At 39.5% G+C, this 25,062-nt stretch overlaps 1 protein-coding gene across 1 annotated transcript; it reads right to left on the bottom strand.

Annotated features, from left to right (window-relative positions):
* Positions 1-598: 598 nt before the first annotated feature.
* Positions 599-25,062, bottom strand: npdc1a (neural proliferation, differentiation and control, 1a). The gene is made up of 8 exons (XM_031758843.2): positions 24,726-25,062; positions 3,822-3,938; positions 3,327-3,542; positions 2,833-2,899; positions 2,253-2,334; positions 2,028-2,107; positions 1,789-1,888; positions 599-1,686 (listed from the first exon to the last, which is right to left on the bottom strand). The coding sequence occupies exons 1-8, from the start codon at positions 24,835-24,837 to the stop codon at positions 1,615-1,617; spliced, it is 846 nt and encodes a 281-aa protein (XP_031614703.1). The 5' UTR covers positions 24,838-25,062; the 3' UTR covers positions 599-1,614.

Raw genomic sequence — 25,062 nt, 5'->3', positions numbered from 1 at the left:
TGATAATAAAGAATTACAGTAGTCCAGCCTGGAAGTAATAAATGCATGAACTAGTTTTTCAGCATCACTCTGAGACAGGATATTTCTAATTTTAGAGATGTTGCGCAAATGGAAGAAAGCAGTCTTACATATTAGGATGTCACCTATTCCTTCATTTGTCCAATTTCTTTAAATTATTTAAGGACACACTGCACACCATGCACATATGTGCCAAGTATGTGCTAATAACTCTTTTGGAATCACCTAATTGGGGCTAAAATGCTATTTTATGCCTGTCTCACTGCATTATTGTTGATCATTTTCTGGAAATTTAAGTAAAGAAATGGTAAAAAATGATGTGTTTTAGGGACAGGGGCCTAATAATAAAGTCTCTAAATAGACTATTTAAAATGTTTTGTTTCCCTAAGTTCTCTGTTATGTGTAGACTGACGCTTCAATTATTCATCATTCCTCTGAAAATGGTCAGAAATGTCTTCAGAAAGAATGCAATAAAGTCCAGGTCTATGGAAGCAAATTACTGAGAGGTGGCACAAATTTCTGCACAGTATTGTATTACCAAATGTTATCCGCAGAAATAAAAGGCTAAACAACGTCCATGTTGCATGTGGTAAAAAGTTTTAATTCCAGTAGTTAGTCTGCATGTACAAATATCTATAAAAAGTGAACACTATCACTCTTTGTATGTACAATTTGCAGCATGAGGTTAACTTGGGACTGCTAAGAGGCAAGAGAGACGATACAAGACAGAGATTATTACCACCTACACGTCTATCACAACAGCCTGTCTCCAAAATTTCATTCAAGTGCTTGGAAGTCACTTTTACTGTACATTTGTCCTGCAGCAATAGGATGCATACATACATACAGGAGGCAGAAAATTCATTGCAGCATTGCCATGTTTCAAACACTATACAATCAAACCATGCAAAAGACATCACTGAGTACTTCATTTTCATTTCTATTCAGTATATCTATAGTCTTAAAAATCTTCATGTGCAGCTTATGTGGATTAAAAAAAAAAAACAAAAACAAAAAAACTCAACAACACTAACATTTTTAATGTCAAACCTTGTGTTGTGTTAGGGACTTTTTCCTGGGTATCTGTTCAGGCTGTCGACTTTTAGGACATTTTCAGCTTTTTTATTTGTATCTGCGTGGTACACGTTTTAGCTATTGTATCATATTCTTTGGAAACAGCTGCAGATTTTTAGGAAAATAACAAAGGTAAAGAAGGAAATCTTAACTTAGAGTTTGACATTTAGGTAGGACAAACACCTAGCGGGGTTTGCAAACTTACATTAAAAGACAAAGTGGCTTCGAAACAGACACAGAAATAAATTAACAAGGAAACCACCACACATTTGTAGTATTAAAAGCCGTGCTGGGGGAGATAGAGTAAAGGGTGAACAGGAAAAAGTCAGTTTTATCACATCATCTTCTACCAGAATCCTTCATTTCGATGCATGCAGTGTGAAATTGCAAGGCATCTTCCAGAAAAACGGCTTGTATGCCTGTGTGTGTGTGTGTGTGTGTGTGTGTGTGTGTGTGTGTGTGTGTGTGTGTGTGTGTGTGCGTGCGTGCGTGCGTGCACGTGCACTGTAAAGTGCTCAGCATTCATTTTGCATTCCCCTGATAAGGTACAGCTGAATCATCAAACAGAGGGTTCTTCACCTCCATCTCTCCAGTCTGTTGAGAGAGCGCAGAAAATGAGCAGCCAGTCATAAAACATTAGAAATGTTCAGTGCTGTAAATATGTGCATGTGCGACTTTATGCATGCGTTTACTCACTGGTGCAAGTCCGGGGCACTCGTATACTGTGAAGTCACCTCCCACTTCTTCCTCATCTGATGTGCCCTCAGTTTCACCGACTTTCTGTTCTGGCTTGTGACTAAAAAAACGAATTGACACTTGAGTTAATGTGGAGGTAATGGCGACAAAGGGCACAGGGAAAGGATGTGGTTTTAAGTCTATAAAAAGGCAGAGAGGTGTTGTAAAAAGAGAGAAAGACAAAATAGCAAATAACTTACTTTCCCATTGAAAGCATCTGCTGTTTTTGATGTTGATAGTGAAACATTTGAGCACTTTGGGCCAGAGTCTTATCTCCCATCTGTGGAGCAAACAAAAGCAGGAAGTGTGGATCACACATTTGAAGATAGAAGCTTCAGCTCACAAACCTTGTGGTTAAAGCAGAAGAAGAAGTGAGAAACAGAACTAATAATACCCGTTAGGCAAAGCTAGAGATGGGCGCTTACCGAAGTACCACTGGCAGGTACACCCGCCCCTCCAAAAGCAGGGTAGTCTACCTTCTCAGCAAGATGTGATTCTTTTTGAAACCTGTGGGCATCATCAGCTTCCTTTAATACTTGAGGGGGTTTTCCACTTAAAAACAATCTTAAACACAACCTCAGAGCTTATGGTAGGTTATAGTGACAGCAGATTCAAGCAGGTTCTGATCTCACGGCCACGTCAGAGTTCCTGAATGTTCTTATACAGCATGTGTCTTTATAACTTTAAGTTATTAAATGCATAAAAACTGTGAGAGTAAAACCAAACAGGACTAAACATTTCATAGATTATACTGCATGTAACTGTGTAAACTATTAGTTCTTTTTGACTTCAAAATGTAAAATAAACTGGACATAAAACATGGCCAAGCAGACTACATGTTTTTTTTTTTAAATATAAATTAACTAACTGCTGTATTGCTGCAAACACACTAGATTTGGCTTTGTGTTGCACTCAATTCATTTCAAATGAGAATTTCATATTCTGGTAAACTTTATTCAGCAGCTTTCTCTTGCATTACTTCAGATTTTTGGTATTCACACTTACTTGATGTAGCAGACAGTAGCCAGGATCACTGCCACCGTTCCCATCACCACACACACAGAGATAATAACTGCAAATTGATACAAAGAAAGAGGTAAACAGAGGGGAACAGAGCCTGTTAGGGGCAAATAACGAGTAAGTGAGTGAGAGACTGATAACCACTGTGCTAGGCATTTATGATGGCTAATTTAATTACCTGTTAGCTAATTCGCTCAGTATAATTGGACATCAAAATGATGCGCAACATTGACAACAGTGATAAGATCTAAGGCAAACTTAGAGCTAGGAAGCAACAAACTGCTTGATAAGAAATAAGACAAGGCCCAATTTTTATCTGGTTACACCCTAATGCTGCACCAGAAACCTGAATTTCCTGCTAACAGAGAAAAGGTGTTTTTTCCCTTTGTGGGTACACAGAGAGGCCTCTTGAAGCCTCTCGCTGCAAACATCAGGCCCCTTGGCAATGTTGTGTACTGAGAACATGAATTTATACTCACTAATAATTACGGTGTCTGTCATGGGTGCTGGCACAGGTATAGGCCCAGCGCGGCCCTCCACATCAGTGGTCCTGGGTTGTGGTGTTGCTGCATTAGAAGGTGGAGCTGCAGTGGAGATATTCAGGTTTTCACTTAACATTATTCCCTGTATCTTCTTTTTGTGTTTGGAGGCATCCGTCTTGCTGTTTTTTCTATCTGTTCGGGAAGTCATGGTGACTGGAAAGAGAGAGTAGGAAGCAAAAAGAGCAACAGAATCACAATCACAGGCTTCAAGTAAAAGGAAGGAAAAACATTATCTGATCAGTCAAAGTGCAGTCAGAGTGCTTCACAGATGACTGTTATGCAATAATCACACAGCTGAAATGTAACATGTAGCATAACATAATAAAAGAAACACTTCAGTGAGACACAAAACACTCGATGAGCTAAAAAAAAAAAAAATGGAGAATAATGTGTGATTACTACTTCTATACGATTCTGCTGCATTTTTCTTACCTGGATGTTTGGATTGCTTTCTTGTTGTTTGTTGCTTCATCTCCAACACTTCCTGTCTCTCAATGATGGAGTGAAGGAAGTCAATTTCTTCATCCAAGTCGTAGGTTTTAATCTTCTCTAAAAATGAGAAAAGATTCAGAAGTTTTACTGAGAGAATTAATGAATTAAACCACTGATCATAAAAAGCAATAACAATCGCAGTGAAAGTCAAAGCCTTTAACAATTCATATAGCATACAAATTGGATAGCAACCACAGACTAATTTTATATGAATAACAAGGGCACTTAGAACAAAGCTGACTGCATCAACAAACACTTTAGCCACAGTCTGCAATCAAAAACATCCAAAAAATGTTTTCATCCTATTCCATTAATTACAACCTCTTTTGAAAGTGACTCAATTATTTGGTCCAAAATACAAACCAGTTTACAGGAAAGTTGGGATGCTGGGAAGTGAAAACTAATTGGTTTGCAAATCTCATTTTTGTTCACATTAGAACAGAGGAAATATAACAAATGTTTAAAGTGAAACATTTTACTACTTCATGAAAAATATCAACTCATTTTGAAATTGATGGCAGCAACATGTCTCAAAAAAAGTTGAGAGAGGAGCAACTACAAGCTGGAAAAGTAGGTGGTGCTAAAAAGAAACAGCTGGAGGAAGATTTTGTAACTAATCAGGTTACCTGGCAACAGTCTGAAACATGATTGGGTATAAAAAGAGCTTCATAGAGAGGCAAAGTTTCTCAGAAGTCACCACTGATTTCTCTGGGCCAAAGCTCATTTTAAATGGACTGAGGCAAAGAGGAAGAGTGCTCTGTGGTCAAACAAATCAAAACATCATGACCATTAGCCTTGCTCAGTTCAAAAGCCTGCATCTCTCATGGTGGCATAGAGAGTTAGCTTGTTGACAATTTCATAGCTAGCACATCTGGAAAGGCACATCAAGCTTTCATCCAGATGACATCTTTAAAAAAAGAAAACAAATGTGCATATTTCAGCAAAACAACATTAAACCACATACTGCATTTATATCCTAGCACCCAGACTCATCATAGTAGATGAGTCTGCGTGCCTGCCTGCAGCCCAGACCTATCACCACCAAACATTTAGCACAGAATCAGAATCAGAATTGCATTTATTGGCCAAGTATATGTGCAAACACATACAAGGAATTTGGTTCTGATCGATGGTGTCTCTCAAGCACAATAATGTTAGCAACACAATATATGAGCGACACAAAGAATGTACATAAAGTGCAGTTGCAGTCTGGCAGTGTGAAGCAATGTGACAGTTCAACTATATACTATATAATGAAATGAAAAACATGATAACGAGGACTGTTGAGCAGCTAGAATCTCATACGAGACAAGACTGGGACAACATTACTCTCTTTGTCCAGCTGGTCTTCTCAGTTCCCAGATGTTTACAGACTGTTGTTAGAGGTCAGAGAGTTTGCTAGACAGTGGTAAACATGGTCCTTTCCCACCTTATTGTAGAGACGTGTTACTGTACATTTGACACGTCTTCTATGTTCTATTGTGAATAAAATCTGGGTGTATGAGGCTTGCACATCATTGCATTGTGTTTTTATTTACGTTTTGCAGAACGTTACTTGCATCAAGACTTCCTCTCCTGACTGACTATTTGGGTTTCTTCTCTCTTTCTTTTTGTCATCTCTTTCCCGAAAGGTCTCAAAAACACAACTTCAAAGTTCATCCAGTTTAGTGACTGCAGGTAACAGGTGACTATTGTTGTAACCAGGGGAGGGACAAGCACGACAAGAGCGTTTGCATATGGTTGAGGAATGTATGCATAGATTTGCATGTGTTTTGACTCTCAAGTGACAAACAGTGAGCATGCTCGTGCCTTCTTTTCTCCGGGGGACTGATTAAAAAGGACACAATGCTAAACTGTTGTTAACATCCCTTTAGGCCAGACAATGAGCCACATTCCTGCAGGACGGCCAAAGGCTCCAGGGCGACCGGGGCCGAGAGCGTGTGTGTGGCCACAGGAGGAAGCACCGCAGGGGGGCAGGAGCAATCAGCCAAACCCTGGCTTCACTGGGATCCAGTTGCTGCCCTCACAATAGACCCCACAGCTCACTGCTAATGGAGATAATCAAAGAGTTGTTTCCCCCTGTAAAGCTTATGTGCTATATATCAAATACTATAATTTGATATTATTGGTGTTTGCATAAAATCCTAGTGAGACAAGAAGCCTCGAGTAAAATAAAGAATCAAAAGAATTAAATATAACTACATGAATGATAATACATTATATCACCATTCAACATTATTCTCATTAGATTCTTGTTATAAATAAAATTTATTTGATAGGAATGATGCTGTTTAAATTACAAAGAGAGCCTATAGCCAATTTTCATTTACAACTTTTTTCCTAGTTGTTTTTAAATACACAATACACAAAAATGTTTTACAGTATTCAATTACATAAAACTACAACATTACAGAGATAAATGACTACAATCAATACATATTTCTCAGGATCAGAACAGAAATATAATGAAATACAAATAAAAAGACACATTAAGTAGAATACGATTCCTAAAATCTTTACTGTGAACGATTTAATACAGTATCTATGAAAAATCTGATTTCAGTTGGAACAAATTTAGATCCACCTTGTGTTTTGTTTTTGTTTTTATATTATATCTACTGTCTTGTATTTGGATGCATATGGCAGAAAAAAGTATTTTAAGAGAAAATTAATGAATCAAGCAAAGAATTTATAAAAGGCAGAATCTCTCAATGCATTTGAGAGATTCAGATTTTTTAAAGATGTGTTAATGATGCCAATGAAGAGCCTTTTTTATCCATTCATCCTGTCTGATCCTTGAAGAATACCCATTCTATGTTTCAGCACAGGTTACCCTTCTCAGTCAACCCTTCACACAATCAACATCCTGAACAAATATTTAGCATAGTGTGCATTTTAAAAACTCCAGAGGAAAAAAAAAGGCATGGGGAGCACAACTCAATCTAACTAAACTAATACGTTATTACGCCAGCATTACATTATTAATTACAGTGTCACTTTCACTCCAGAAGGCTGGCCATCTGGCCAAGCTAATGCGTATGCTATGACATGCCAGCACTTTCACTGAGTGCTTTGTTACTGTGTCACCCCCCTCACCCCTCCAATCACACACACCACCACAAAAACACTACTACACACACACACACACACAAACACACACATACACCATTGGCCATTTAGTGCACTCCATAGCAGGTGTCTGTGGAGGCGGGACGTACCATCTGTACCCTGCAGGTGGATAAGAGCACCAACTGTGCCTCTGTGGTCGCCAGGAGCGTGTGGAGATGTGGGTTTAAATTCTAGTGAAACACACAAGAGTTAGCAGAGCCTGGCTAGTGGTGTCACAAATGTGTGGTGTTACTAAAAAACCTGCAGCTGATATGTAAAAAAAGTAAATAAAAAAATTATCTAATAACAGTATTATACTTAAGAAAAATCCCTCAGCATCCCACCGAGGCTAAGGTTGATCATTCACCCAACAAAAGTGGTGACTGTAAAATGTGGGTGGATTGTCACTCACCAAGTATGGACACTTCTCCTTCTAAAAGAGAGTTTCGCCACCGGCCTGATAATGACCCATAACCTCTTGCGAACACTCAGGGGGCAGTTGGGTACAACAAACAAACACTAAACATCTCAACAGGCAATGTGGGTCACACACACATGTGCTGTTTTCTTTTCCCACTTAAAAACCATTCACATTTCTTCCTCCCCCCAAAATCACACATGTACACACAGACACGCACACTTACTTCCTCCTTTCCCTAAATGAGTCTGACTTATCGGATTAGTCGCCTTGTTTGCAGGTTCTTGATTAATTCTACAGAAACGTCAAAAATACTGTGACACAATTACACGTTTTCACACCAAAAAAAGGAACAAAACAAAACGAGGAAGAAGCTCTCAAAAACGAAAATATTTATATCAATTATATCACTGCTCTTTCATAAATTACAAGCTATAAAGCAATTAAACCTAGTTTTATGTCAGCATGCTTAGAAGCAGTAGGACAAGAGGTAACTGAGCTCAGGCCTGTTGATGTATAATTGGTGTGTCCTGCTGCCACCTAGTGTGTAGTTGAATTAATGGCAGTAGATGAGATGGAGACTAAGCGTCAATTCAGGGTTTTTGCAGCACAGTAGATTTTTTTTTTTTTTTTTTTTTTGGCGTGACCTCAAGAAGTTTAAGACAAAAAACAAGGAGAAAACTGCCAGCATTGTAATATTATTTTTAACCTGACCATTTTTTTTAATTGGTCTTCATAATCATCAATCATAATAGACACACTTACTGCCTTTATTATCTGGAGGTGGCTCACACTTACACTCACTCCCAAATGTTTAATTCTGAGCCAGGAGTAAAACTAAGAGTTGAAAATATTCTCAGATTTTTCTAAAGATCTGTGACTAAACAGTGCTGGTCACGGCTGTGAGATCAGTACATGCTCTTTTCAGTGGGTTTGGAAAAAAGGTCAAGAAGACAATTAAGCCAGAGGAAAGCAACCAAAAAAAGGTCACAGTTTAATCAGAATCTTGTATTTACTTTATAAGGTGGTGTGTGGAGGGACTGGTGCGTAGTTAAAATGCCATTCTGCCACTTCATCTCTCAAGTTGGTTCCTGTGTACTTTATAATTGTAGCAGCGAACCATTCTCCGCCTGCTATAACAGTTAGTCGCAGCTGAGTGCGCGCTTTTAGGGCAGTGCGAAACCTAACCAGCAAAATTTCTAACACAAATAAAGAGCCGCACCCGTTTTTCCATGCATACTTACACAAACGAGTACGCCTACTAATATAAAGACGAAAAAAGCAGTAAAAGTCTAAGAAGCTGGCAATAAATCACACAGAATGCTTTGGTCTTTTCTCTGATCAAGTCTTAGAATGGTGATTTTTAGAGGTCAGTCAGTTATTAAAATCTGCAAATATTCATACTGATACTTCATCCATCCATTTGCTTCCGCTTATCCTTTTCAGGGTCGCGGGGGGCGCTGGAGCCTATCCCAGCTGTCATAGGGCGAGAGGCGGGGTACACCCTGGACAGGTCGCCAGTCTGTCGCAGGGCCAACACACAGGGACAGACAACCATTCACACCTAGTGGCAATTTGGATTATCCAATTAACCTATCCCCACAAATTGCATGTCTTTGAACGGTGGGAGGAAGCCGGAGTACCCGGAGGGAACCCACGCAAACACAGGGAGAACATGCAAACTCCACACAGAAAGAGCCCGGCCTGATGGTGGAATTGAACTCAGGACCTTCTTGCTGTGTGGCAACAGTGCAACCGTGCTGCCCATATTGATACTGTTATGTAAAATAAGTACACAAAGCAGATTATTTAAGTAAACTAAGCAAACCCAGCATAGCAACAGTAGCTCTAAAAATGAAAATTAAATTTCAGGTATATAATAGACAACAGAGACAAATTTATTTGATTTCTATCGACTTCTTTTTCCTGATTTTCAAATGTCAAAAAAACATAACAAAAAAAACAAAACAAAAAAAACAAAAAAAACAGCTGGAATATTTGCTGAGGGCAAATGTTCTGATGGTAAAACTGATAAAATGAATCATGCTTCTTTCACTGGTACATTCACTATATGTACAAAGTACTGGGCCACAGTCCCACCTAGTCATGCAGCCTGCCTTCACAAACATTTGCAAAAGAATTGGTCATTCTACAGAGCACAGTGATTCAAGTGTGGTACTGTATTAGTATGCTACTGCTACTGCAAGAAGTCAATTTTTGGTAAATTTCTTCCTTCCTAGGTATTCCACAATCAGCTGTAAGTCGGATTAATGCAAAGTGAAAGCATTTAGGAATCAGAGTAGAAGTAATGCCAAGGTGACCCAGTACTTTTTGACCATTTAGTGTTGAGCATCATACACATCATTGATGATTTACAAGCTGTAAAACGTGTTATAAGGGAGTTATTTTATTTTAAGTTTTACAAAAGTAGAACAGTAGGAGTGGTATAAATGGTGGGATTGATTAACTATGATAAATCTGTATACAAATAAAACTGACAAAAAAAGAGCATCAAATTCGCCCAATATGTTTTTTTACACACCACGCTGCATTTAATCATTAGTTCTTATGAATCTACGGCTCTCTTCCACAATGTTTCTTTTGTCCCGTCTTTCTCGCCTCACCTCAAGCCAGTCGCGGCAGATTGCTGTCCCTCCCTGAGCCTGGTTCTGCCAGAGGTTTCTTCCTGTCAAAAGGAACTTTTTCCTTCTCCTTATTGCAAAATGCATGCTCAAAGGGATTTCTCTGTATTATTGTAGGGTCTTACCTTACAATATAAAACACCTTAAGGTGAGCTGTTGCTTTAAATTGGCGCTTTATACATAAATAAAATGGAATTAGACTGAATTTCAGATGGTGATCATAATTTTTCTTATTTTTAATACAGTGTGCCTTGTTAACATTTCATCGATTCACTTAAAAGGAAAAAAAAAACAACAACAAAAAACAAGCTCATTTGTAAATACAAACTGAAATAATGGAAATCTGGGTTACAATTTTTCTAGCCTCATCTTACAAAAGTAAATGGCTGCAGGATATTTGCAACTGTCAGCATGTCATGGCCTTTTTGTTATTGACGGCTTGGTTTTATGTTGCAGGTCAGTATAAGCATGTGTACCTAACAGAGGAGGGGAGGGGGGCAGTCTCACACAGTTCCATGTAGATATAAAAAGGCAAAAAAACCTCCTGAAGAACAAAAGGAGTAAAACACCCATTAAAGGTGTTTTACTCCTTTTGTAAAGCGAATGCTGTGCCTTTAGCATATACGGTTTCACAGCAAGCATGCAATCAGGTGACACAGCTTTCAGTCATATTGTGTGTTGACAAATGGCAGTGCACACCTCTATGTCAAACACAGGCTGGCCCAACAATAAAAAAAAGTGCTGCTTGCCTGGCTTGCTCCACTTCCAGTGCTTGCTTACAAATAACTTTGCACAGGAGAAACTCGACAGTCGACTGTCACCATAGAGGCGAACAGTCACACAACAGAATTTTGATCTAAAAATTTAGGTAATCGCTCATTTAGTTGGAACAATAGGAATGACCTCAGAAGTGCAATATGCAGGACGTAATATAGCAGAGGCAGCCACAGCCCCGTACAAAGAAAATTCACCAAAAACCTACTGACTGTATGAATGAATCTGTTACAGTTAAACAAATTCACATCTTCCTTTTGTGTGTGTTTGAGGGCATGTGCATGTGAATGTGAAAACGAGAGAGAGACTCTCATGTGGATCAGTGTATTCTGCAGTCTCTCGGGGGTTTATGTAACCACTTTAGGAAGCTTAGAGACCTACGATGTACTAGATTCACAGCACCACATACGTAAACATCACAGAGACACAAAAGCAGAAATGCCACCCAACATTAAAGTAACTATACTAATTGATTGCATCTTATCATCCCAGCAGACAGTTAATAATCCTCTCTCCTTCTGCCTGATGTGACCTTTTATCCACTGACACTTATCTCACCCTCTTGTTTACTTCGCTCTCTGATGCTGCTGAGAATAATTTGAGCCAAGTTCGCACTGGATCCTCTCCTGCTGCAAATCTATAGAAATTATTAATCCTTAAAAAGCCACATGTGCTCCACCAGCTGACATAAACACACACGGTTCAAACACGCAGACGTTCACACTCTTAAACACAAGATGCTGCCTTTTCTCTGTCCAAAGTCTGTTGTGGAACGTGGAGTGCGTGCCAGCAGTGTAATGCCACGTCATGAAAATCTGAAAAATAGCATTTATTTCTGCAGCTTGGCTCTTTCACTGAGAGATATTGGATTCAGTGATGGAGATGAAGGTTAACAGAGACGGAGAGAGAGAAAGGCATGTCATCTGAGTGATTAAGGCCGCCAGTGCGGGGGCACTGCACGTGTGTGTGTGTGTTAGATGTAGCAGGGGCAGGGACGGATTAAAATACAGAGAGAATCAGCCTGCGCCATAGTTGCCAGAGGCATGGGAGGAAGAAGAGGAGGGTGAGCGAGGACCACAATAAGATGCCCTGACAAAGAATCACACCATTAGGATAAGACAAGAGCACGTTTGCCTGTTTATTATCAGAGAGAAGCCATTTAAACCTCACACAGGTAACCAAACTTCAGAGTGTTATTACCATACACACAAAGAACTAATCCAAAATTCTCAGTTTACTCTTGTCAGGCTGATTTTTTTTTTTTTTTTTTTAAATCTCAGTTTTAACTGACTGGAGAGTGGCGTGCATTACAAACAGTCATAGAATTCAAATGTTCCTAATTATTAGCTTCCCTTTCACTTCAACGATTAATGATTTTGTCAGTAAAAATTATATACACTTTTAAACTAGCAGATCATTTCCATCCCATGCACTGGTTTTATCCTGGAGCTCCAGTTTTTCCCAGTTGAAAAACATGCCAACAGGCTTAATGAATCAAAGACACTCGCACAGTTTATTTCGACGGTTTTACTTCCTGGTGGTTAAAAAAAGGTTGGAAATGTTTGAAGATAACCAAACAAAATTACAGTTTACAGTAAAAGAAAAAGACCCGTGAGATTATTGTGTGGTGGATAATATCTAAGAACACCACATTACTTCTGTCTTAGTTAAGTCTTTAAATCAAGTGCTAGTTTGAGCTGTAATGTCCTCACAGGAAATGAGGAGTTTGTGACCATAGTAAGTTCAGAGCCGTGTGAGAGCACGCTTATCCTTTTTTCCACATACCATAACGCATGCAGCGTCCTTCCTCATTCTCCTGCAGAGGAGAGCAGCAGGGACCACAATCTGAAGAAGCACGCTTGTAGGAGTCGTGCCCCTGTTTAGCACAGACTGAGCGACACCCACCTGAGAGGGAGTGAAAATAAGTCTCATCTGCACCACAGTCACACTGATGTGATGCAGAAACGATGCTTTTAACGTGGTGGTGAAATAGCTCTCTTCACGTTGAACGAATAAGAAATGCTTCTCCTTTACTGGCAGTCCTTTTATTAGTGGATGTGTCTCTGTTTAGAAATAAAGACCTGCTGTGGAACACAGTGTCTGTTGATGTCAGAGTTACATCACAGCTTCACAGAGATTTGGAAAACTGTTTTAAGAGTTTAATGTAACCTCTTAGGTTTAATATTGTCAGTAAGAGAGCCATGCTTTTTATAGCTATCTGCATTTTATAACGCGGTGAGCCCCACCTGTTTGGCCGTCGATATCTGGTTAATCACTTGACCTGATTACTGCCGGTTTTACAGAGCTGCATCTGGATATATACACAAACAGCATGACAGACACACAAAAGAGGGAGTGGGTCACAGAACCACAGCAGGTCTGTTGGTAGCAGAGGGCAAGTGGAGCTCTGGTATGTTATCAGAGTGGATAATGAGCCCAGCAGTGCTGCACAGCTAAAGGTGAACAGCACAGCGGGCAGTGGTGCCGGCTTAATGAACACGAGGAGACTCCAGTTTTTCCAAAGAATAACAGGTCAGGACTGGTCAAGTATACAGTGTAATATACGACTACTGTAAAAACTTGGCTCAAGCTAGTAAGGCTGCCACAGCAGGGACTGAGTTTAGGCTCCTGGGAAAAGGGTGAAGGTGCAGCAGGGGTGTCAAACATTAGGCTCAGGGGCCAGAATCGACCCGGACTACAATGTGGCCAATTGGCTGGATTTGCAAAATGTGAAGAAAGGCATTTATTTTAATAGTAGTCATTCACACTACACCAAAGTAATCAAGTAATAGGTAAAATTCCTGTATTTCCATTTACTATAGAAATTTCTGGGTTTTTTTTGTTTGTGTGATTTTTTTTGTTAACTTACAAATGGTTTACACAAAAAGACATTTTCTCGTAATTAACAGAAACTTTCTGTTATAATTACAGGACAATGTGAGCAATGAGGTACCAGAACCTTTTGTGTAATTTTACATAATTATTTCTTATCATTTCAGACCAAATCTTCACACTGATTGATTTCTTTCATTTACTGCAGCAGCATTTCTTCATCATGTGGAAAAACGGACACATACTGTTGAAAGTGCGCTGACAAAATAAGGAGTTTCAGTGGCCCACTTAAGATCAAAGTGAGCTACATGTGGCCCATTACGTAAAATCAGTTTGAAATCCCTGCTGTAGAGGAAGGGATATGCAGTACTTATAATGTACGGAAAAAATGAAAAGAGTGCATTTAAAGAAAATTTTATATTGATTATTTTGTTTTCTTAACAGCTGTAACCCAAAATTGTATCTGAAAATAAAATTTGATTACCAAAAACATCACAAAACATCAAATATTTAAGAATTTAAATATCACATATAAAGTTAAACTTATTTACCACCATAAAAACACTCAGAAAACCACTGGAGTAAAAGCGAGATCACAAAGTTGAAATTTTTTGTTTGCCAATCGTTTCCAAACTGTTACTGCTGATCTGTTCAATTTATTTCTCCTCGTCATGTGCATATAACCTAGGGATGCACCGATACCGATACTGGTATCGGGTATCGGGGCCGATACTGTAAAATGTGTGCGTACTCGTACTCGTAAAAGTTAACCGATACCATGAACCGATACTAATGTAGCCCGGATGGGAATTTGGGAGTGGATACTCATAATTCCCATGGACTTAAACGCCACGGTAACATAAGGTGTTCACAGTTGATGTTATGTGATGTAACTCTACCCTGAATATAATTTGCCCTGTAATATGTCGCAAGGTAAATACAGGTAATTAGAGCAATCAAACTGTTACGTTAATCATAAAAGTATTATTTTATGGTATGTAACTCTGAAGGGAGTTAAAATATTTTTCAGAGTTCTAATTTTCTGGAGGCCTGTGAAGGTAGCATAAAACGGGACCTGTGTATCGGCATGGAGAGACGCACGAGGTTAGCTGAACCAAAGTGAGAGACTCGGCTAGTTTTACTGAGGTTAACCAGCACAAAAGAGTGTGTGACTAGAAAGCTGACCGTGTGAGAGCTTCACAACAGAGTGTGGGTGAAGTGACTTTTTGTTTCAATGGTTGCACCACCGTGCTGTGTTTCCAGCTACGACCACCGAGGCTAAAGGCTAGCCCGGACTGCTTGGCTTCGCCAAGGAGGCAGCCGCTATGGACTGTCGGAGAGCTGGACAGTGACTCGCAAAAGGGGCTGTAGCAGAGACAGCATCGGGTCCGCAGGGAGTGGATTTAGTGTGGGACTGGTGCACGGCGACCTACCGAGCAACGGAACTGTAAGTCAGACTTTTGTGCTCTTACTGGGGAGAAGAGGATTTTTCTCCATCATCCGGCGTGAGCAACAAACAGGCCTGCAACAAGTGTGAATGTGAGTGTGTGTGGGGCCCATGTGTGAATATTGTATGTTTAGTGGATTTATATAACGTGTTTTGGAGTGTATATTAGTGAGTCACTTACCAAAAGGTGATAACATAAGTTGGGTTGTTTAATATAATTTGAAAGGGAATTATGTCATTTATACAGTGTATTTCATTTGGTTAAGGAATTGGAATATCATTTGAGTTTAAAAAAGGGATGTGTTGTACAGTATTTGTCTCTGCCCTTACGTTCAGTAAACGTTTCGTTTGGGTTAAAGAGTTGTCTGGGGTCGTTTCTTTACTACTGGTTAAGTTTAAGTTGTGTGTGGTAGAAGTATCGGTTTTTGTACTCGGTATCGGCAAGTACTCAGATCCAAGTATCGGTATCGGATCGGTTTGAAAAAATTGGTATCGTTGCATCCCTAATATAACCCAAACGTTTTTTGGTCCATCTTTGTTAAATTCATCAGATTTTCAAGGCAAAATTTATGAAGTGATTTAAAAGATTGTAGGTGAATTAGATGATTCATTCTTTGAATAATAAACGTTTTTTTTTTAAAACAGACTTACAGTGAAAGTCTTACTCAATGAAAATCTGACACTCTCAACAGCAGCACATACACATAATACATTTGACAAGGTTACACGCTGCCACGACTTTGCAATCGGCAGATGGGCACACATCCACATCTTCTTATGTCACTGACTGGCCTGGCCTGCGAGTGAAGGGCGAATGTGTAATCTGAGAACACTGTTTGACAGACAGTATCTGGAGATAATGGAAACAATGGGCTTATTTTTGTGAACCATTGGTGCCTGACAAAAAGAAAATGGTTTATTAATCATCTATTAGCGGAAAAGGCAAATATTTAACTATGATTTGCTTTAGAGTAGCACGCAGGTAGAAATCTCCCTGAGCATCCTCGATTCAAAGTCACGCTCTGTTCTCTCCAGTTTGCACTGAAAAGCAGCAGCTCTATCACCTCCATCTTTCACCGCCTGCTTAGTTATCCCACAGCACTGTGAGTGTAGCATGCTCATACACCAAATTCCCCTCATTTCTAATTACAAGATTAGAAATTCTCTCTGTTGCTTCTCTCCACTTCCTTCAATCTGTAACCTTACAGGAAAAAAAGCATCGCTAGAAAGAGCTTACTCTGTCCTTGTCCTTTTATGCAACTGCAAAAGCTTGTGTTACTTAACTGACTGAGTACCGTTCATTGGAGGGTATGTGTCAGCTGTAAGACCATGCAAATGCACTTAATTTAGAATTCGCCAAAATTTAGAAAATATCGACTTTCTTTTTTTTTTCTCCATGTGAAAACCACACTGGTAGCTCCTATTCTTACTCCCAAAGACAAGTACAGAGACGCTTTTGGTTTAAGAATGCGTTCCTCTTCTAAACAGCTTTTCAAGCTTATCTGTCCTCTCTCATTCTCTCTCCCAACAATCATCAATCAATTTTCTTTTTCCTCCTCCACCATCTATTTATTTAACACCTCTTTGATCACAAGCCATTCAGGCCCAGATTAGGTGTTGACAAATGCACTCATGTCACAGATCAAACAAGCTGTTCTCGTCTGCAAATGTGAGTTAATCAGTCCACTAGTTTGGTCCTGAAGTGCTTTGATTGCCAGTGGATGAAGCCTAATGCTGTGGTTCTCAATGTAACAGCACAGGACAGCAGTGCTCTAAAATTTTGCCATATGCTCAGAAATGTTATAGCTGCTTGCGGCAATAAAATAAATAAAAGCAAACCACAGTCATCACCATGTGGCACAAATCATTATCAGGAAAATTAAGAAATGATGATGATGATTTTATACCTTTAGACTTAGAGAAAATTGTCATTTTTGCTTCCATTGCGCAGTAAATACTGATGATGAAGTGAAAGAGGTTACAATTTCTACTGAGTCACTCCAGAGTCTCTGGGCTTTTTTTAAGGAGTCATAAAATCCAAGTTTCAAGCTCCAAATTTGTTTCTTGGACTCTAGTAGAGTAGCTTTGTATGATTTACTTTCAAAATTATCCTTATTTATCTTACACTGGCTCCTTGACAAGTCATTTTAGCTCCTTGTCCTTTTTTTGTTGTTGTCAGATTTCTTCCACTTTTAGTCTAAACGCCAGTTAGCAGGGGCTTCGGTGGACCAGAGTTGACCATATAAGGATATCTGCTCTCATGACATCATACAGAGCCATGAGTACAAAAAACCCATAGTGCATACTAAACATTTGTAACAGAAACATTGAGTAACAGAAATTACTTAAAGTGGCCTTAGCATATGAAACACTGTAACCATTAAACACAGAAAAGCTGACATCCCCCGTAATGTTCAAACAAAATTACACAAGACAATTCTTCATTTGTTTGTCATATAAATTTTACAAATGTCAACAAAAGATAAGAACAATTTCATTCCTGTCAAAGTGAGAGATCGGGAATTTTTTCTTTATTTTTAACATCCTGATTATAATAAGACTGCTAGAATTTCGACACTTCTGATCAGCACTTCATCTGTTATTCATCATGTGGGAAGTTAGTGTGCTGAAACCTACTGCAGTCACATGAGCGAGGAAAATTATTCACCTCACGCACAAGCAGCCATACAAACACAAACCCACTCTCCGTGCTCATTATGAATGTGTGAGGCTGACAACAGAGCGAAAATGATGGTTAGAGGTGCAGCAGTCAAACAGAAACTGCATGCATTGCCATTTTCTAGCATAAAAAGGTTTATACAATAATTAATCTGCAGTAGTAGGCCTTTGGTGCTCCAGAAAGCCAAACAACAAAATGCATATGATGATACTTTTCGAAACACACCTGAACAACATGGCCCTGAGAGCTTAATCCACTGCATTATGAGAAATAGCTGAGCAAATACATGCAGTGGGCATTAGTTGAAGTGTACTGTATTTGCCTAATGCTGAACATATGTTATTAAATCAGCAGAGACGTCTCCCAATTTGCTTCTGTTCAGTCTACAGGCATCGGTTTTCCTCGCGTATGTTCTGAGCTGTCAAGGCCACCATAAATGAACAAATAAAGATGCTCAACAACGTGTCAATCGTATGACCAAGCTGCTCAAATCTGTTTGCCGCCGTGACAAAAGTGAACGTCAAACAGGCACAAGAGGTGACCTTGCGTCCACATGCCTCCCACACAGTGTTGATGCTAATTAGGAAGCTCAGTTAAGGTGACAAAGGAAGAGGAATATAAAACAAGACACAGAACAAGAGATGGAGAAAGGATAAACATTAATAATATAGATATACATTTGAAGAAGCAGATTTTCTGCACTAGATAAGGACGTTTACTCTCAGCTAAGACAGAGGAGGTGTGAAAAAAAACATTATGCAACTCAGGGACTCAGAAGTCCTTGGAACAAGTGAAAAATGACTTTACTAACCATCTGCTGCTGCTGTTGCCAGGCTGTGTGCTAAGCAGCAGCTTTGCCAGCAAGAAATGAGAGGCAAGCAGAGGCATTCTCACACAGCCTGGTACACACCTACACTCCCAGACCAACACTAAGACACATGCACACAAAAAATCTTTGAGTTTTTTTCCTCTCACTTTTGTCACATTACTGTGTACACATTTAAGCTGTTCTACAAATGCAGTACAATAAATCACACAGCCATGTGTGTGAATGTAAGCGAGTTAGAGGAAGCAGGAAATGGGTATGCCAAGAGGACCATACACTCCCATTGTGTTCATTTCCTGACCCTTTGATAGCAGACAGGAAGCAGCCCAACAGTCCAAATCAAGTGAAAACATTAAAGAGGTCTGTGCACAGCTCCTCACTTGATATAGTCCCCATGGATAGTAGATTTGACTCGATTTGAGTGTTTTTATGCTTGCTTATGTGGCTTTTTGGAATTCTGTTTATCCACTATGCTCTAACAAATGCCAACAACTTGTTTGTAGTGGTTCGTTTTCCCTGGCATCTGCTGGAAAAAGACCTGCTAATGTACGCTTCCATGGAAGTGGATTGCAGCAGAATAATGTAACACGAGCCAATATACTGGTCAAGTCATTATAAAGAGCCTCAGAACAAGGATGGCTGTCAAGACGTCATTCTGAAGGAAGTGAAATGGGAAAATCATGCTAAGAGAGAACAGAACAAAAGCCAGCCAACATCCAAAGAAGAACTTTGGATGTCCTTCAAGAAAGCTGGAGAACTGTTCCTGAAGACGACTTCAAGAAATGACAAGAAAGCTTGTGTAAGAAAGTTCAAGCCTGTGTTGAAGAATAAAGTTGGGCATATCGAATATTGACTTTCAAGCTTGTTAGAATTGTGCAAATTTGGTCTTTGCCTTTACTGCATTTCCATTTATGCATGCACGTTTCAACAAATCCAAACACCTACTTTCCATTTTCTTCGCAAAATATAAAGAAATTAGCTAGAAAAAACCCCACATTGGCACATTTTATACAGCTGGGATAATTTCCTTTTTCTGCAGTTAAGTGGTTATTTAAAACCCCTTCTGATTGGACATAGAGGCAGTTTGACAACTGGCAGCAACATATAGGTTTCAGAGCCAGCTTTATTTATCGCAGAGATAGAAAAAGTGGACATATTAACTGTTCTGTAACCCCCAACCCACTTGCCTCATTTCTCAGAAAACCATGCCAAAAACCCTGAAGCCAAAATATAGAGCTATACGTGGCTATAAATGGCTGAGGTTGTGAAAACTGTCTACATTATCATTTTCAGTAGCGTAGGTGTTAGTTTCCCTCGGTGATCTGGTACGATGACTCACCTAAAATTAGGGTGGAAAATGGGGCATGACTTTACACCTGCTAATCATGCGAGCAAAAGCTCATACAGACATGCAGAAACACAGACAGTCATGCTCAAAAGACAGAGGCAGGAAATACACTGGTAGCTTGAGGCGAATAAATTTTTTTTTTTTTTTTTTTTTTACATGATGGAAAAATGAGGTCGAACAAGGTTTTGTTTTATTGTTTTAAGCAGGCCCATACCTCGTCTGGCTTATCACTCCCAGTCTGTCATTTATATTTCTGTTCCAGTAACTTCTGTCATTTCAGACAATGATGAGTCTAACCCATTACACGGGAGACAATTACTATGTCATTATCATTAGAGTGAAGCAAAGCAGCACATCCCACAGCGAACAGAACAGAGGTTAAAAGGATTTATACAATGACGGTGTGTCGGCAGCAAATGAAAGTGCCTTTATTTTGTCATTTTTTCCCCATTTTATTTTTCATGGTCATCTTGTTTGTTTGCTCCTGGCACGATCAGTTGTTGCAGTACAATATTTCAATTATCCATCCTATGATATTCATTTAGTGAGTCTTATAAAATATTATATATTAGATTGACTAGTGACTCCAACTGATTGCAGTGCTTTGGCTTAATATAACATTCAAATGACTCAGAAATTACATTTTACTAGCAAACATGCTTATTGTACTGCAACAGACATATATACACATATACATATGTATGTAGAGGCAGGCAGACATTCCTTCTAACTATATGCACAACGGAAAGAGTGCAGTGAAACTCATGCATGAGATATTGCTAGTAGTTCTATTTAAAATCAGGCTAAACCGATGCAGACATTCTTGTTAAGGATGTGGCTACACACAAATGCAAACTTGCTGACAGAGAAAATTTGGTGCTCTGAATTTTCACCTTTTACTACACAGCAGTAATAAAAAGAAAGAAGTGCAGAGAAACTAATTGAAGGTAAAATTCTGCTGACTCTGGTTTGATCAAACGTGTTTGAAATTAGCTAATTGTGGCTTACAGCGCGAGTGAAATGAGTCAGCAAAATACACAGCCGACTTGAGGGGGGGGTTTCACACCGAGATATCACTGAAAATGATCGTTTGGTTAGGGGGAAAGCACTGAGGTCACTGCAGCTCCCACATATTAAGACAATGGTTTCGAGTAAAAGTTGTCAACGTAACATCTGGGGCTTCGTGCAGCTGTCTGTCTTGGTTGTTCAAAAGTTCATCTGACTGTAGTAAAAGGCTTTTAGCTAATATATTAGGACCAAACTGGACTGCACTGGAGTGAACTGGAGCAGAGTGGATGAATGGATGTTGAGAAAAGCAATAAACAAGAAGACAGTCAGAAACAAGCACACAGAGTCCTTCATTTCTTGAAAACATAGCTCTAGGTGCTCTGTAAGTTAATTTTGGCCCTTTAATTTCCCAGAGAGGTCTGCTAGTCCACAGAATGCTCTCAGATACGAGGGGGAGCGGGAGCTTTAAGGAAGCCACTGCAGCAAAACCTTGGCTGGTCACTTATTTTTCCAGACAAAGACCTCAGTGAGGTAGATCAATATTATTGGTAAGTGTTTCCTGGCCACTGGGTAATTTCAATAATCTTCCCTTTCTCTACCGAGTGACGTCTAATCCCATCAATGACTGCACAAACCACATAACAGGTTCATCTGAAACCAGAACGAGCACTTTCTTATCTTTGATCTGCATTGTCCTAAAAACAGAGTTCATAAAGAGTCCAATAAAAATAAATCACGGTATCTGTGCAAATCTGTGTATGAATTTGGTCATTTTGCTCAGCAGATGCTGAGTAACCTAAAATAACTATTATTTCCTTACTGTTTTGAACAGAAATCCCCTTTGCAAGATCTAGTTAATCCACTTGTCTTGTTCCTCATTCCAGACAGATTTTTTAGCTCATGTTTCCTGAAGTCTGTTCAGCAGTGTCAGTGATTGTACAGGTGATAGACCGGTTCAGTTATGTCATTTCTAAAAGAGCAGTTTTGTTTTTAAACCCAAAGGAAAACACAAATGTCTTTACACACTTAGCAGGTCTTTAACCGTATCCAAATGTGAACATACTGTATGTAAGCTTTACCTCATAAGACTAGATGGTGATACCAGACAGCGCGTACTAACCCAGTGAGAGTTTTTAAATGTCCTGTGTTTTTTTTAATCAAAAGAAAACAGATGAGTATTGTTGCTGCAGGTTATAAAAAGGTGACTGAAAAACAGAGGATGGTGGCTGTGTGTGTTTAAAGGAGAGAGCGTGTGACAGCGAAGATATAGATCCTAATCCTAGTGGCAGAAACAGCCGGAGGCAGAGGCTTTCTGAATACTAATCACTCCAACTCTATGTGGGTTTAATGAATGACAAACTTGGCATTTAAGCGTGGCAGCACAATAATGACCAGACTCAATTAGAATATTGAGAAGCGGAGATGATGCTTCTAATATGAAATGCTAAAATTAGACAAACAACGCTTTTTTTTGAGTGAAAAAAGGTGACTCTCCCCGTGTTGCTAATCTAGTGCACACCCCTGAGCCTGAATTACACAACAAACTCTGCGTGCTAAATTAATTCTGTATCTTGGCCACCAGGATAGACATACTTTATGTTATCAATTGGTTAAATTGAGGTTTTGGATTACTTCCATCCCAAAAAACCCCAGTGTTCAGTGAAAGCTCTATGGCTTACTTAAGCACGATGATGATGTGTCAGTGCCTCCTGAATAAACCACCTGATTACATTGGCTCATTCCCAGTCTCTATGTTTACAGTCTTTTAAGGGCACTTCTCCACAACAACAGCGACGGCTTTGGCCTTTCCCGTCATCAAAATGTTAAGTCCACTTTCCGTAAGTCTTCTCTTCATTCACGAGAAAGATCATTTTACTTCACAGTTTTAGCTTTCTGATGTCAAACACGTTTTCAAGGGAAGCTAGTAAGCGTATAAACTATCACTGAAAGAGCAACCAAACCTAATCTTATAGCTCAGAAGAAACCTGAGAATTTAAAAAAATATTCCATACTAAAGAAAGTAAAGAACTGGTCGCAACATATTCAGCGACCACTTCTTTAGATTTTTGACATTCAAGCAGCAGTTTCTTAAATGACCTTGGCTACCAAGAAAGCACAAGACAGAGCAAATTCACACCATTTGGAGCCCAGGGGATGTCAGTGAAGTCTCTAAGGGTTTACTGCTTATTTACATGATTTACATCTATTTCAGGAATATAAAGAATTGGATATATTCACATTACTATGGGGCATGTTATCGACAAGAGTCTGTTGATACATATAATGATACAGCAGGGTTATGAAACAGTATACTGCAATGTGTATTCCATTAATTCAGTGGCATTAAAAAAGTAAACTTTTCAAAGAAATGGAACCTAGCAGGAAACAGGGCAACACAAATGAACCACTGGCTGCCACAAATCTGTGAAGTAAACTATGATTTACACGTAGATGAATCAACACAGTATTCTAAAGCTTACTATTGTACTCAGCTGTAGCTCTGACTTGTAACAATATTAGTCTTTTACTAGAAATTAGTCAGAAGTAGCCACAGAGTGGCAGAAACGACCTGGCTACTGTTATTGGTCCTTTTTTGTGGCAGCCATTATTAAGGTGCAATTCCATCTTTCTTGGGATGTCAATCAAATAGCCATTGGCACTGGATTATTGACAGTAATTCCATAAATTCCATGAATATCATGATTACTGTCAGTACCGATGTATCGCGGCATCCCTATCTGCTGTGACTGAAAACCAAGAATTTATATTGCATTTCATTTAAAGCTTTCATTTCTCCAAGCTGTCGTAGATCAGTCAAAGTCCATTCACACTGCATGTGCAACACAGGCTTCAAATTTAAACACTACGCACATTTCATTTTGGACTCCCAAATCACCACAACGTCACAAAGCACATCAGAGCACACGCCTTGAACAACCACTTTAAATTGAAAACAGGCTTCTTTTTTTTCTTTTTACACATTCATTCTTATAGAAATCTAAAAAACATACGTTAACATCAACAAAGTCATACTGGTTTGGGTCAATAGAGGCAGTGAATGTTGAGTATAGCATGTATTCGTGTGTGTGTGTGTGTGTGTGTGTGTGTGTGTGTGTGTATTGATGGGTGCGTGCCTCTAATAAAAGATAAAGATTACATGAGTCCAGCTGTTGGTTCTCCCACGGGTTTTCTGCATTAATGGCTGAGAAGCAGATTATCTCCCCTGCACATATTAACAGCAACCACCTCTGTGTGGTAAAACATTAGACACACACACTCACATATAAACTGAAATTATCAAGAAAACCTGAAGGCTGGTAGTTCCCACATACTTAAAAATTGGCACTTTGTTTATACATCACTTCATTTGTCTTACATTTTTATAGGGTTATTGTGACATTAACAAGAGTAAAATTGTCAGCACAGAACGAAACAGCCAGAGTAGCCTGACAAGGAAGGAAATTTGAATTTTTTTCGCCTTTGTCTTTCCATTGTGCGCTTGTCACTCATTCAGATTCACACGCACTTGCTTAACCTGCCCTCAGCAGCAAGACACATACACAACAAAACGAACACCATAACCAAAAAATAAAGTGTGAAGAAATCACACGTGTGTAGTTGAAAATCTCTTCCCCGGGTTAATAACAAAAGCTCTTTGGTGACACATGTCCCAGTAGCGTTAATTGGAGCGACAGACAGTCGCGCTACAGTTGAAAACAAGCTCAGGCCACGGATGTTAAGGTGTCCTGTTGGGGATTTACCTGGCAGTCTAGCGCTGACGGGGATGACACAGAGGAGGACCGCAGAGAGCAGCGGCAGCAGCAGCGAGGCCCGGCGCCTGCGCCCGCACCGCGGGCTGGAGAACAGCAGCATCCTTGGGTCTTCTCGGGGACGTTGAACCGCGGACGGGGTTTGTTGTCATTCCCCCATCACTACTTCTTCTTCTTCTTCCTCTTTCTTTTTTTTTTTTTTTAAGGTTTTTGTTCTGTGATGCAGGAGAGCTTCAGCGCAAACAGCCCACAGCGATAAGCCGAGCACGTCGCACCGGAGTGCAGTCTCACCACACACACACTGCGTACCGTAATCCTTACAGTGCTA

This window comes from Oreochromis aureus, linkage group 7 (assembly GCF_013358895.1).
Source record: "Oreochromis aureus strain Israel breed Guangdong linkage group 7, ZZ_aureus, whole genome shotgun sequence".
Taxonomy (NCBI): domain Eukaryota; kingdom Metazoa; phylum Chordata; class Actinopteri; order Cichliformes; family Cichlidae; genus Oreochromis; species Oreochromis aureus.
The sequence above is the reverse complement of the archived record's forward strand: the minus strand, read 5'-3'. Positions and strand labels throughout refer to the sequence as shown.